At 46.2% G+C, this 15,861-nt stretch overlaps 1 protein-coding gene across 2 annotated transcripts in view; it reads left to right on the forward strand.

Moving 5' to 3' along the window:
- The window catches only part of LOC149868273 (uncharacterized), a 205,758-nt gene that overhangs the window by 105,343 nt on the left and 84,554 nt on the right, over positions 1 to 15,861 (forward strand). For both annotated transcript variants that reach the window (XM_090038323.1, XM_090038324.1), the window contains one exon: positions 7,453 to 7,683. In XM_090038323.1, the coding sequence (XP_089894449.1) occupies positions 7,453 to 7,683 (231 nt within the window). The remainder of the gene's footprint in view (positions 1 to 7,452; positions 7,684 to 15,861) is intronic.

The raw sequence follows: 15,861 nt of genomic DNA on the forward strand, positions 1-15,861 counted from the left end.
ATATGCTTGTATAAGAATGAACATCTAGACAGAAGGTGCATATAGATGTTGAGGGAAGTTAGATCACATTTAAAAAAACATGGCCACCCGATATGAATTAGTTTGCCCAGACAGAAGTGCAGCTCCCAGCTGTAACATGGGATGTTTTCTACAAAATGTTCTGAGTTACAACTCTACCCCAGCCCAAACAGAAGTTCACTGTTGGCTCCTGGGGGGAGAGGAATCTAGTTGCTGGCTGGGATCCTGCAGCCAGTTTCCCATAGCAATGGGTATGACTCTCTGCCAGTGCTCAGCTTTTTTCAGAATGGGGGTGGAGGAAAGGCAGTGGAGGGAACTCAATTTTGCGGCTCCCCAGTCAAAGATGAAGGGTGGGGTGGATGATTTGGAGTCCCCACCCACCCCACCTCAGAGGGGGGGCTCCAATACACCCACTCCACCTTGTAGGGGTGGCTGAAAACCTCCCAGACTGAACTCGCTCCACTCCCTTTCTCCCCTTCCATTCTGCAAACAGTGATAGGCTGGAAGCGCTGCAGACACAAGTTACAGAAGACACTACATTTTGAAACATCGTTTTTTGATACCTCATGCAGTGAGGGGTCAGATTTTCACCTGATTAGCCACCTTTTGAACTGTTTGCAGCCATGCACTTGTGTTTACTCATGGCTATAGCCTGCTTTCTTTGGCCAGGTGGGCAAAAATTGGCACTGCTGTCTGCACACTTAGATCCCTATTTTGATCTAAGTGAAAACTGTACCGAAGTTTTAGGAGGGTTAGACTTGTCAAAAAATGACTGACCCAATCCAAGTTAACTCTGCGTCTGAGGTAGTCTATTTAGATTGGGTCGGCCATTTTTGACTGATGTAATCCTCCTGGAACTTCTTTGCAGCTCTCAGCACAGTCCCAGCCCTGTGGTTGTTCTCTTTTGCCCTTCCCCCACAACTACAGGCTATTTTTAGCCCCCCACTGGCCACTTGCCCCACCCCCAGATGGACAGCCCCCTCCTGACAACAGACCAGCCAGCCTCCTCTTCCCTTCACTTCCCGCAGCCCACCAACTCCCCATCCTGCAAGCTGCTCTTGGTGTTGATTTTATTAGCATTTGCCAATGCCAGGAGCCCAGGAAGTAAGTCCTGGTAGGGGAAAGGACAAAAGGGATGGGGGGTGGGCTTCCTAGGGGGTTGTTCATTTGGGGGTGGGAGGGGTTTGGGGGATAAAAATAGCCCCTGGTTGTAGGGGGTAGGGGAGAGGCCTCCCCCTCCATGGACCATATGAGCTCCTCTGATCCTGCCATACCCTCCTGGACCCCAGCAACCCCCTTGTGGACCCTGCCTGCCTCCTGATCTCCAGTGCCAACACCACTAGTCCCCTTCCCCTGATCCCTCCTACAGATGCTGCCTGCCTGCTTGATCCCTCTGTGAACCCCTGATTGCCACCCCCCCCGGCCTGCTTGCCCTCTGGTTCCCCCACTCCCCCAACCCCCTACCCTACTAGCTTCCCCATCCTGACCTACCTTGGCCATTTTTAACTTGATATAACCTTCCCCTAACCTCTCTAAATGTCTGTATGCAGCCAGAAAGGTTATAATTGCCACAGATGCAAATAATAACCTAGTTGTAAACACTGATCAGCAATTAAGAATTTGAAGTGATGTGGTGGAGTTTTTTAAAAAAAGAAGTAAATTGACAAGTGTGTGGGCTTCAGTCATGCAAAAAAATGAATCTTTCATGGTTTAGCAAGTCTGAGAAGTTCTTAAATGCATAAGGGTTATTCAATTCAGAATGTAGTTCTAGATGGTGGGTTCATTTCTTTCCTGCTTTGTCCTGCTTTCTGATGGTTTCACGTTATATCAGATGGACTGAGCTAAAGGAAAGACAGAAAAGTAGCTGAACTAACACTGATTGTCATTTCAGAGGCCTCTTGAAAAATTTCCTCTGGCATTAATAAAAGTAGGCTTGATTTAGCTAATCTTTTCCTGCCCATTTGGTAATAAGAAGTGATTGTGTTGGAAGATGATGCTTTTAGCATTTATATAACAATGTGGTTTTCATTGCATATACTCTTTGTCCATTAAATGCTGGAGTATAATCTTTACTTCTGTGTTGTGTCTAAATGAACTGCAGTCTCAGAAGCAAGGTGGTTCAAGGTCAGAATGTTTCTGACATTATACTGTATGCAGGAAACACACCATCCTAAAAAGAAATCCTTTAATATGTTTCACATAATCATCAAGAAAGGAATGATTTCAAGCCAAAGTATTTTAAAAGAAATTATTTTGGAGAGGCCTCTTTTTTTTTTTTTTTCCTAAATAATGGTCAAGAAATACTGCAAGAGCCAATGGCTTAATAAACTTGTTCTGCAGAATTTTAAATGTACAGTATGAGAAATAAAGAATGCAACAGCTGTCTTGCAATGTGCCAACATTTACATTGCTATACAAGTGGGAAACTCATCAACAAACAATTCAGTGGGAAATCTAGTTAGTAAAGTTTTTTTGTTTTTGGTCTATAAATACTTCAAATAATCCAAGATCTCTGATGTTTAATACTCTTAATCCAATACAGGGTGTTTTTATGCTCTTGTGAAACTGTCTTTTTTTCTTGGATGGAAGTAGAGCATAAACTCCTTATCCCTCCCAAAGTTTTCAGAACCTGTGATATGCTATGCTTTTCTTTTGTATGAGTTTTTTGTATTTGTTTTTCTCCAATTTTTTTTCATATACACTGCAGTATTAATTTCTTTGGTGTGGAGGTTTAATGGAGTGTTGTTGGTTAAGAAGATCTATGAGATTTATTGTACCACTGATTATCTGTTAACTAGTCACATGCATTTCATGCAAAATACTGAACCTTTCCCCTTAAACTCTTATTCCAGTGTTTCAGAAGTGAATGGTATCATTTCAATTGGTTGTGATTTTTGAGAAGCACATTTCATGCTGTAATTTATGTAGGAGTGAAGCAGTTTTTTTGGAGATGACAGGAAAATTTCTATGCGAATTGTTGAAAACCTGTGGAAAGAGGAGAAAATAAAGTCAGATGTCTAATAAATATCAGATATCCTACAAAGAATGTAAACCAGTTTAGAAACTACCAATGAACTAAGCCTGCTGGGGGGATGCGGGGACTACTGCCAGTGCTGGCCCACTGAGCAACCCATGCAAAGCCAGCAGGCCAAGGCACTTAAGGGAACCAACCCCTGCCCCAGCCCTGGAACAAACTGTAGTCAATCCTAGGACCCCTGTGTATAGGTCCCCCAAGGGGACACTTGTGTGCTTATGCACAAATGCCAGGAGCTTGGGGAAGAAACAGGAGGAACTTGTCCTCCTGCTAAACACAAATAACTATGATGTCATAGGGATAATGGAGACCTGGTGGGACTCCACCCATGACCTGGCCACAAGTATAGATGGCTATACCCTGTACAGGAGGGATCGAGTGGACAAAAGGAGCGGGGGTGTAGCTCTCTGTCAAGGAAAGCTATGCATCCCTGCAAGCCAATGTTGGCACCCATGGTGGATGACTTGTATCCCCTGTGCTGTGTTCCCCACAGATTTTAACCCAGAGGGTCTCTATGGTGGGTGTCTACTATAGGCCCCCTACCCAGGGTCAAGACCTTGACCAGGAGTTTGCTAGGGAATTGGCTGAGGCCACGTGCTCCTGGTGTATGGTTGTCATGGGAGACTTCAACTACACAGACATCTCATGGGAGGAGCGCTCAGCCAAATCTGAGTGGTCACAAAGCTTTCTCTCATGCATGGATGACCTCTATTTGATGCAGGAAGTCTGTGAGCTGATGAGAGGTAAAGGGCTGCTCGACCTGGTACTGGCAACTGGGGATGACCTAATCAGTGACTTACCAATTGAAGGGAAGCTGGGTGACAGTGACCATGAGCTGATCACCTTCACCATCTGTCATAAAGCTGACAAGTCAGTCAGTAATACAGAAGTCCTTCATAAGGAAAGCTGACTTTGACAAGCTAAGGAGGCTTATCAGTGAGGCCCTAAAGGGCCACAACCTAAAGGGGAGGGGAGTTCAAGATGTGTGGTTGCTCCTCAAGGGAGCAATCCTGGATATGCAAGCAAAGTCTATCCTGTCTCAGAGGAAAGGCAGCAAAAGGGCAGAGCAGCCCCCTTGGTTCTCCAGGGAACTAGTGGACCTCCTGCATCTTAAAAGAAAGACCTACAAAGGATGGAATACTGGAACCACCACCAAGGAGGAACACTCTTCTCTGGTCCAGATCTGCACAGAGCAAACCAGGAAAGCCAAGGCTATGATGGAACTCCAGCTAGCTACAAAGATCAAGGACAATAAAAAGTCCTTTTTTAGATGCGTGGGAAGCTGGAGGAAAAGCAAGGGCAACATCGGACCCCTGCTAAACCAGATGGGACAACTGACAACCGATGACCATGAAAAAGCAAACTTGCTTAATGGTTACTTTGTCAGGTTTTTCACCAGTCCCATTGGACCCCCCTGCCCACTGTGGGTCAGGGAGGCCCGCGTGAGGGAGATTCCTTACCTTCCATTGAAGCTGGCCTCATGAAGGAACACCTCGACAGGCTGGATACCTACCTTCAAGTCAGCCGGCCCTGACGGTTTACACCCAAGGGTACTCAAGGAGCTGGCAAGCATCGTAGCTCAGCCCCTGGCATGGATCTTTGAGAACTTCTGGCACTCTGGTGAAGTGCCCAAAGATTGGAAGAAGGCCAGCGTGGTGCCTATCTTCAAGAAAGGGAGGAAAGTAGATCTGGCAAACCACAGGCCCATCAGCCTGACCTCTGTCCTGGGGAAGGTCTTGGAAAAGATTATCAAAGAGGCCATCCTTAACAGATGAGCTGACTGCAATATCCTGAGGGATACCCAGCACAAGTTTGTTGTGGGTAGGACTTGCTTGACCAATCTCATTTCCTTTATGATCAGGTGGCCTATCACCTGGACAAGGGGGAATAAATTGATGTCATATATCTTGACTTTAAAAAAAGCCTTTGATCTGGTATCTCATGATCACATAGGGGCAAAGATGGCTAACTGCAGCCTTGACCACAGCACGATGTGCTGGCTGGGGAATTGGCTCTGCAGTAGGATCCAGAGAATGGTGGTTGACGGAAGTCAATCGTGGTGTGCTGTGACCAGTGGAGTCCCTCAAGGCTTTGTCCTAGGGCCTATACTTTTTAACATCTTCATCAATGATGTAGACATTGATGTCAGAAGTGGACTGGCCAAGTTTGCTGATGACACCAAACTCTGGGGTAAAGGATCCACACCTGAGGACAGGACGGAGATCCAGGCAGATCTTGACAGGCTCGTGAAATGAGCGGACGAGAGCCTGATGGTGTTTAACACCAAAAAATGCAAGGTTCTCCACCTTGGAAGGGAAAACCTGCAGCATCCTTATAGGCTCTACAGTGCTATGCTGGGTTAGCACTACAGATGAAAGGGACACGAGGTGGGGAGGGACCATGTCATGATTGACCACAAGGTGAACATGAGCCTTCAATGTGATGCTGCGGCTAGTAAAGTGAGCAAAATGCTGAATTGCATCCATAGATGCTTCTCAACCAAATCTCAGGACGTCATCTTCCCATTGTTCTTGGCCTTGGTGAGGCTGCATCTGGAGTACTGTGTCCAGTTTTGGGCTCCACAATTCAAAAAGAATGTGGAGAAGCTTGAGAGAGTGCTGAGGAGAGCCATGTGCATGATCAGAGGTCAGGAAAACAGACCTTACGATGAGAGGCTGAGAGCCATGGGACTCTTCAGCCTAGAAAAATGCAGGCTCAGGGGTGATCTGGTGGCCGCCTATAAGTTTATCACACACAGGTGCTCATCAGGATCTTGGGGAACGTTTATTGACCAGAGTGCCCCAAGGGATGACAAGATGAAATGGTCACAAACTTCACTGAGACCAATTCAGGCTGAACATAAGGAAGAACGTCTTTACTGCCTGAGCTCCCAAGGTTTGGAATAGACTGCCGCCGGAGGTGGTTCAAGCACCCACTTTGAACTCTTTCAAGATGCATTTGGGTGTTGATCTTGCTGGGATCCTATGATCCCTGCTGACTTCCTGCCCTTGGGGCAGGGGGCTGGACTTGGTGATCCTTCGTGCTCCCTTTCAGCCCGAATATCTTTGAAATCTATGAAATGTGGACCCTTCAGAAAGCTCACAAGATGCTCAGTTTAAGATATTATCTTCTGTAAATAACATGCCATTGAGTTAATGGAACAGTACTGATCGTCATCAATTGAGCTTCTAGCTCAACATGTATTAAATGAACTGGAATGGATCCTCTGCTCTTGTCAAAGATTTGCAAATAAGGAAAGGGTAAGGCTGAGATGTCTATAATCTACACTTTGTGTCCCCCTTGTCTTAGACTGCACTATTACACTCATTTGCAGTGTAAGTTGAAGCAGCTAGTAACAGCTGTCAGTAGGCTGAAGATGGAGATCAAGAGAGCACTGGAAACCCAAACCTTTCTCCCCACACTTAAGTGATCCTCATGCTCTCTTGATGGACTAACCAGAGGACTGGTTGCCAGTGCAACTCCAGTATTTTAAAAAGGGCTGAAATGCTAAATTATATGTAATTACAGACAACATCCAACAAGTATTTATAATTAAGAAAAAACAGATCGGATTGAAATTTTGAGACTGTAATTTGTAAGTCATGATCTTTAAAACAAATGCTTATATTTTAAGGTGAAATGTACATTGCATTTCACAGAAGGATATACGTATCTGAGTCATTGTAATTAGTTTCTGCTTAAAATTTGAGAAGTGTGCTACACTTGTGTTTTTGTGTGTAGTAGTGTTATATGTTTACATATTTCCTCTCTGATTTATCTCACTACATATACATTTAAGTATGTGTTCTTTTCATGGAATTTGCTTCAAAATGAGTTCCTGATCTTTAGAAATTGTCTCTTGGTCTTAGTAAATGAAAACATGCTGTTCAGTAATTTGTGTCCAGCTGGCTAAAGGCTTAAACAGGAAAAGGACACAAGAAGATCCTGTGGTAGGTATAAGATAAACATGCTCTTGTTTATGCTTTGCTGATACTCTGATTGTTTAGAAGTTTGAATATATTTCTTATACTAGCTTTGGGCTGTTCTTCAGAAAAACCAAACAATCAGCCTAGTCTAGATGATGGCTTTGATCTTTGTTTTCATATTTGTTGTAAGAGGCTAAAAGTCTGGCAGTTAGTTGCGTTTCATGCTTTGTCAGATCGTACCCCCTCAACACATGTTATCCACAGATGGTTTGGAGGGGGAAGAAAAAAAGAAAAGGCAGAGTGCCTAGACATCTTTGATAAATTCCCAGGAGATTGTTTTAGAAATGTCAGCATATTTGTGGCTGTTCTTGCAGGTGCTTAAACATTACTTGTGGCCTTTCACCTAGCATAATTAGCTTCCTTTTTATTTCACACTGTTTATCATTTCTTCTCCTAACCTTTTTGTTTTTACAGAGTGCTCTTGAAGGAAAACTTAGCAAGTTGCTCAAACACCTGCTTGCCATGAGGCAAACACTGAGCTTCATGCTTGCCCCAGGACAGGAGTCCTGTGAGAGAGCTCGTTACATCTTACCAACTGCTGTTTATGCTAGGTTGATGACTCATGTGACTAGATGTCATCAATCTCTGGAGGAATGCTGCAAGGATTTGCTTATTTTGACACTTATTGTACCATCTGCACCTTGGGTGAGTTATAATCCCAGACTTTGTACATTTTAAAACAGGTTAAAAAATGCTACTTTACAAGGTTTTACAGCACTTTTTCTTGTCTTGAAAATGTTTCTCTGGTCTAAATCATGCATATGAAATCCATGGAGTGTTTATTACTTTCATGTGTGTACATCCTGCATGCTTTTGAGTGGGAGACGGATGTGTTTCTGTGCATTTCAGATAATCAAGTTAACCAAAGTTTGATTGTAATTTAAATTCTTTATCAACATAAAATACTATATAATCATTTTTCCAGATGTGTTGAACTATACAAAAGTAATTCTGTTGATGGAGAGTGCCTACATTTGTTTAGCAAAGGAAGGTGAAATAAAGAAAGGATCATTGTGGGAAAGTCTGTGATTTACAGAATGGAATATGAGCTTTTTTTTCTGAGCCCCACACAGATTTAGTGTTGTATGGCAATTTTGGTCAGTCATCTATATTAAAAAAAAATGTGGATTAAGGCTAATTCCTAGGAAGCAGTTGTTCACTGAGTACTGCTGATTAGCCCTTTTTGGGGAGTCTTAGAGGACAAGATTTGAATGTGCCCTGAATATCAACTTTCATTCAGATGAGAGGTGTAAAAATTTCACAGGCCATAGCTGCAGACTTCACACTTGGAAGTTGGAAGTTTTTAGTCAGTCTGTTTTTCCATGAGCATTGTATGGCTGGGCTACAGGCTTCTAAATAAGCAAAATAAGAGAGATCTACCTTTCTGCATCTTGATGTATGATTTCCATGCATGGCTGGAATTTTTGGTCTTTGATCAGCAGTGGTATTTGAAGTCCTTGGGTAATTAATGTCCTCCCCCCCCCCCCCACGCTTTATTTTTTTTTTATAAGCAAGGAAGTGAATGTCAGTAGTGAGGCTCATTTTATAGTCAGTTGCCAGGAAAGCACTTGAGCAGGTTAAAAGAACGTTTTAGAGGGAGTTCAGAGATGAGAGAAGCTTTCTTTCTAGATGCTGTTTTGGGCTCAGTACTGTGGTGGCCAGCAATGGATCAGTGGCTATGATCTGCAATGGATGTAGTCCATTCACTTTTCTGCTTGAACTCAGAAGGGATTTCTTGTATACTAAGTGTACGTTGGCGGATGTAATGGAGGAAAAGATTATTGGGTTAGAAGAATGTTTGCAGGTACAGAATTTCAGAGATACTGAGAAGTTTGGGCATTCAGATCAAAGAAGCATCAGCACTCTAGATTCAAAGAAGAAAGGAAAAGACCACCATGGAACCAGGGAGAAAATTAGAGATGACATCTATATGGCACTTTGGAAACACCAGATGCAAAAGGTGTCACTTTCTATTGAGGCAGACAAAGATGAGTAAGCTTTGACTTTCACTGAAAAACAGGATTAGGAGTAATTCTACATAGTTAGAAGTTTATAACTGTTCCCATGTCGAAAATATGAAATTTTTCTAACGTTACTCGCATCCTACTGATTTGTGTGATTGGAATGAGTGATTGTAGTCGCTGGGTCTCGACCAGTTGCTCTTGTGCAGCTCTTGCTCGAGTAATTGGTGTTAAGCACCTCACGGGTTCGTGCCCACGCCTGAGCTGATGTCTTCTGCCCAAGTCCCCAACCCTGTGCTCTCCTGCCACGACTTGTTGGACCTCAGTGTTTGGGGTTGTTCTTTGGGTGTGCTCGTTGACCCGTGGTTCATCCAGTGGTTACTCATGGGGCTCCACCATCCCTACACCCTGGCCTCACACCTCCTGTGGAGCAATGTCCGACTGGTTGTCACCTTTTCCTCTTGGGAACGCCTAAGGCAGGGCCACCCTAGGGTCTCTGTCACTGCCTCCCTAACTCAGGGACCCACTTCCATTCCTGTATCCCTGTAGCCTGGGAAAACAACTCAAAAAAATGCTCCAACAGAACTACTGGGCTCCCTGCCCTCCTAGCTTCCCTTCTACCCTTCCTGTGTCTCTAAGGGGGCACGGAATGCCTTATCCCGTAGTGTCTGCTCTCCTACCTGCTCAAAGATGCTTCTAGGTCCGGCAGCGATATCCACCCTGACAGCACCCCCTCCGGGGTTCTCGTGTAGGCCTCTTCTCTCGGGTAGGACTTCCTCAGGTCCCCGCTCTCCCACCTGTGGTTTGTTCCATCTCCCTGGGTCATTCCGGCGATGTCTTCAAGCGATGTCCCTAATGTCCCTCTGTCGTCCCATATGAGGCATCATCGGGGTGATCCTTCTTGTCCTGCCTGCACTCGTCCCTGCTGGTTCTGATCCCTGGGTCCCGTGGGCAGGGACGTCTCTGCCTCCAACATCAGCCGCAGCTCTGCTCCCTGATTCCCCTGCTGGCTCCACAGTGTATGCCGCCATTTTAATTTTGCTGGCCAGCATTTGGTGCTGACGTCACCGGCCAGCTGCAGCTGGATAAACAGGCGGCTGACGAGCCGTGCGGGCTCTTCCTTCCGCCCCGCATGTGCTGCGCTCTGAGCTGCTGGTAAGTATTCCTCCTTATGGAGTGTCCCGGGACAGTGATATTAGCTTAGAAGCACAGGGCTCCTATATACATGCAGGGAGGCTTCTCTGATGTGCTGTAATTACAGTGCATTGAAGCAGATTTGACTAATTGAGTCTGCTGGAGCATGGTAATTACTGTTTCCAGAAGACTCCAGTGTCATGTGTATCAGTGCCCCAGCACTGAAAAATGGCAGTGGGTTGCTTTAAACTAAAGCTGGTTAGCTGAGTATTAGTTCAAAGGGCCCTGCCATCATTTTTCAGTGCGGGAATGCTAATGTACGTGATGGTCTGGGCACTTTAATTAGCATGACTCTTGGAGCTGTGCTAATTAAAGTGTCCCCCACCTACCTCCCCACACCCATAGGCTTTCTTCTGGATACAGCAAAAATTTCTCTCTGTCTTTTCCCATAAGATACAGCTCCAGTTGCTAGCACTGCAAAATGTGGTTGGGGGTAGGGAAAGGGGGGAAAGACTGTGAAGTCCTGCTATTTATAAAAGAGAGGGCATTGTTGATATTTGGCTGAATCTTGCCAAATGGCAGGGAAAATGGAATGTACTTATTCTCCGTCCTTTTTTTTCATTAAAAAAAATTTGCAGTTTGAAGCCATTGAAGGGTTTTGCTAGGGTAGAACAATATTTGAGGAAGACAAGTTAGAAAAATAATTAGGTCTGTGTTATCACTGCTATGGAGCACAAAATTATTCCTTGTCTTTGTGGCCCAGTTCAAAGTTAAAAAGATACCTAAACTATGGTGATAAGCCCAAGTAATAGCTCTATTAAAGTTAGGGAAGGGTGCCTCTGGCCCAGACAGTTTTAGACTGGTGACGTTTCTGTGTCATCTTTATAAGCTTTATAAGAAACAACTTATTCTCAATCACCTTTCACCTCATACTGAACAACATCTAATTCCAGAACAAGCTGGATTTAGACCAGGCATGTCCTGCACTGGCCAAATACTAATAAGCACCCAGCATAAAGAAGATGGATTTGAGAAAGGGATGATAGCAGGTGTCATGTTTATAGGCTTTTTCAGCAGCATATGACACAGTCGGTCACAAAAACTGTTTGCCAAAGTCTACGATATGACACAAATTCCACCTAATGTAGCTCATCTGATATGTTTTGTAAAATAGATGTTTTTATGTAGAACTGTGAAAGAAATGGAGATGCTGGAGACGACAACAAAATGGTCTCCCACAGGGTAATGTGTTGGCACCAATCCTTTTTAACATGCATGCCAATGACCATATGGAGTAATACGAGGAGCTTCATATATATTGAAGATCTATGCATCATGTCGCAAGAGAAGGATTTCACCATTGTCAAGAACAGACTAACATGCACTGAGTAACCTTTCATAGTTTCATAGTTGGTAGGGTCGGAAGGGACATGAGCAGATCATCAAGTCCGACCTCCTGCCATGGCAGGAAAGAGTACTGGGGTCAAACAACCACGGCAAGGTGATCATCTAGCCTCCTCTTAAAAACCCCCATGGTAGGAGCCAGCATCACTTCTCTTGGAAGTTGGTTCCAGATCCTAGCCGCCTTGACAGTGAAGTAGCACCTTCTGATGTCTAGTCTGAATCTACCGCCTGCCAGCTTGTGACCATTATTTCTTGTCACTCCTGGGAGTGCTTGGGGGAACAGGGATCCCCCAATGCCTGCTGGTCCCCTCTGACTAGTTTGTAAACAGCCACTAGATCCCCCCTCAGCCTTCTCTTGTGGAGGCTGAACGGGTTCAGGTCCCTTAACCTCTCCTCGTAGGGCCTGTCCTGCTGCCTCCTGATCATGTGGATGGCCCTCCTCTGGACCCTTTTCATGTTGTCCACATCCCTCCTGAAGCGAATTGCCCAGAACTGGATGCAGTAGTTCAACTGTGGCCTGACCGGTGTTGCATAGAGGGGGAGGATCACTTCCTTGGACCTGCTTGAGATGCCTCTGTGGATGCATGACAAGGTACAGCTGGCCTTCCTGACCACGTCCCTGCACTGTCGGCCCATGTTCATTTTGGCATCAGTGATGACTCCGAGATCCTTTTCTGCCTCTGCACTGACGAGAAGGGAGTTCCCCAGCCTGTAGGTATGCTGCTGGTCCTTCCTCCCTAGGTGCAGTACCCTGTGCTTGTCAGTGTTGAAACCCATCCTGTTCTCATCTGCCCACCCCTGTAACCTGTCCAGGTCCAATTGCAGCCTATTCCTCCCTTCTAGCATGCCCACTTCTCCCCACATCTTAGTGTCATCTGCAGATTTGAACAGGGTGCTTTTTACCCCCTTGTCCAAGTCACTGATGAAGATATTGAACAGTGCGGGCCTGAGGACCAAGCCCTGTGGAACCCCACGCCCCATATCCCTCCAAGTCGAATAAGACCCGTGCACCACCACTGTCTGGGTGCGGCCCTCCAGCCAATTAGGAACCCATCTGACTGTGTAGGTATTGACACCACAGTCTCCTAGTTTTTTAATGAGAATGGGGTGCGAGACAGTGTCAAAGGCCTTCCTAAAGTCCAGAAAGACTATGTTGACTGCAACACCTGGGTTCAAGGATTTTGTGACCTGGTTGTAGAAGGCCACCAGATTGGTCTGACAGGACCTGTCTCTAATGAACCTATGTTCATTGCCCTTAAGCATAATCTCCCCTGCTGGCCCCTCGTGGACATGCGCCAGGAGAATTCTCTCAAATTATTACAATAAGAACGAGGTTTACATCGACCCAACCAAGATGCAGGGTACAGCTTTTCACGTACACCATAGAGAAGCCAAGGGGAAATTTCACTTGGGATAGATAGGCTGTGTCCCCATGAGCAGGGGCATGTGGTTGCATAGGGGGAAAAAGTGGCACAAATTTGTGTTGCTGTTTTTTTGGCCCAGTGCATGCTCCCTGCATATGGGGTTAAAACAGGGGAAAAATGCTCTGGGTAGGCTAGGGGAGGCTTGGGCCAACATCTGGGCTGGCCCAGCAGCATTATCTGGGTTTCTAGGGGCCTCATGGAGCTCCAGCAATGGCACATGGGGCCTGGACAGCAACAAGGACATGAAAAAAGAAGCATATGAAGACATGCGTATGCCTGTGTTAGAGTAGGCACTGGTGCTCAGTTTTCATTGGCTATGCCTTTACAAGATACAAGTATGCTTAACCAGGAGTAAATAACATGTTTGTAGTTCTGATAGTTTAAGAGTGCTATTATCATATACAAGAAGCTAGATCCAAGCTTTGGAAAAATGAACAGCAAATGAAAATAATTTACAATTCAAAAAGGAAAACTGATGAGCTAGCTAGAAAAGGTTTGAAGACTCATTTTGGAGAGCAACATTATTTTTCATCTATATATACTTTGTTTTGTATTGTGAAAAGAGACTTATATATTATATCCTAGACTAGAGGTTGTTTTAGAACACCTTTAAAAATGCTGTATAACTTCTAAACAACTTTTTGTAAATTTTGTATTACCATATAATTTAAAACTTTGTAACACATTAGGGTTCCAGGGGTGGTTGTGACACCCCCTGGTGGCTCCACAACCATGCCCCAATCTGCCTCTAGGGTGCCTTCCCTTCTGTCTCTCCCACCATGCCTTGATGTAATTGTAGGATTAAAATAGAGTCTGCCCATGGGTCTTAGCATGGGCCACAGTACACTTGAATCCCCGCTGGGGTTACCTTGCATGCCAGTGATCTCAACTACGCTCTCAGGTTTGGTGCGCCCTCTTGGTCTGACTGTGCCACTACAGGGCACCTATAGCCTTAGGAGCTAATTGCGTGGCTCCGTTCCTTCCCTACACCATAGATTCATAGATGCTAGGGTCGGAAGGGACCTCAATAGATCATCGAGTCCGACCCCCTGCATAAGCAGGAAAGAGTGCTGGGCCTACATTACCCCAGCTAGATACACATCCAACCTTCTCTTGAATACCCCCAGGGTAGGGGAGAGCACCACCTCCCTTGGGAGCCCATTCCAGACCTTGGCCACTCGAACTGTGAAGAAGTTCCTCCTAATATCCAATCTAAATCTGCTCTCCTCTAGCTTGTGGCCATTATTTCTTGTAACCCCCGGGGGCGCCTTGGTGAATAAATACTCACCAATTCCCTTCTGTGCCCCCCTGACGAACTTATAGGCAGCCACCAGGTCGCCTCTCAACCTTCTCTTGCGGAGGCTGAAAAGGTCCAGTTTCTCTAATCTCTCCTCGTAGGGCCTGGCCTGCAGGCCCTTAACCATACGAGTGGCCCTTCTCTGGACCCTCTCCAGGTTATCCGCATCCTTCTTGAAGTGCGGCGCCCAGAATTGCACGCAGTACTCCAGCTGCGGTCTGACCAGCGCCCGATAGAGGGGAAGTATCACCTCCTTGGACCTATTTGTCATGCATCTGCTGATACACAATAAAGTGCCATTGGCTTTTCTGATGGTTTCGTCACACTGCCGACTCATGTTCATCTTGGAGTCCACTAGGACTCCAAGATCCCTTTCCACTTCCGTGCCACCCAGCAGGTCATTTCCTAGGCTGTAGGTGTGCTGGACATTTTTCCTCCCTAGATGCAGCACTTTGCATTTCTCCTTATAGTTTCATAGTTTCATAGTAGCTAGAGTCGGAAGGGACCTAGGTAGATCATCTAGTCCGACCCCCTGCCTTGGCAGGAAAGAGCACCAGGGTCAGATGACCCTGGCAAGGTGCTCATCTAACTTCCTTTTAAAAATCCCCAGGCTAGGAGCCTGCACCACTTCCCCTGGAAGCTGGTTCCAGGCCCTAGCCGCCCTGACTGTGAAGTAGCGCCTCCTAATATCTAATCTAAACTTACCCTCCGCCAGCTTGTGACCGTTATTTCTTGTTGAACTGCATTCTGTTGTTTTCTGCCCACTTGTCTAACCTGTCCAGGTCTGCTTGCAGCTGCTCCCTGCCCTCCGGCGTGTCCACTTCGCCCCATAGCTTAGTGTCATCTGCAAACTTGGACAGAGTACATTTCACCCCCTCGTCCAAGTCGCTGATGAAGACATTAAAGAGTATCGGTCCAAGCACCGAGCCCTGCGGGACCCCACTGCCCACACTCTTCCAGGTCGAAACCGACCCATCCACCACAACTCTCTGGGTGCGACCCTCCAGCCAATTCTCCACCCACCGGACTGTGCAGTAATCCAAGTCACAGCCCCTTAACTTGTTCACCAGTATGGGGTGGGATACCGTATCAAAGGCCTTCCTGAAGTCCATGTCCCAAGTCTCACAGGTGTTGCTGTGTTGTCACTCTCTTCTGTTGGGGCTTCAGCCTCCTTGGCCTCCACCCCTTTCCTCTAGCTAGGCTTTCTAGCCCGGGCCCACTGTATTGGACCTGGCTTTGAGGTGCCCACCATAGTCTAGACCTCTCGGGCATCAGGCCCTGGCTTCTGTCTGGCTGCACCTCTCGGGCATCAGGCCCTGGCTTCCCTCTGGCTGTGCCCCTCTTGGGTGCTGGGCCCTGGCCCCTGCTCTGAGCTCTGTAAACCCACACTGTGGCCTGCTCTGGGCTCAGCACTTGCTTGGGCCTTGAACCTGCCCCGGCAGGGCTCAAGGCGATTGCGTGCCCCTGAGGCACTAATCGGGCCTTTGACAGTCCCAACCCAAACCACTGGGTCTAAACTGCAACCCAAACAATAAGCCTCTCCCCTCCCCCCCGGATATAACATAAATGCTCCCCTCTGACCTTAGCAGCAGCAACAAAAGAA

The sequence above is a fragment of the Crocodylus siamensis genome, chromosome 3 (assembly GCF_052110815.1).
Source record: "Crocodylus siamensis isolate JL-2025a chromosome 3, ASM5211081v1, whole genome shotgun sequence".
NCBI classification, from domain to species: Eukaryota; Metazoa; Chordata; order Crocodylia; family Crocodylidae; genus Crocodylus; species Crocodylus siamensis.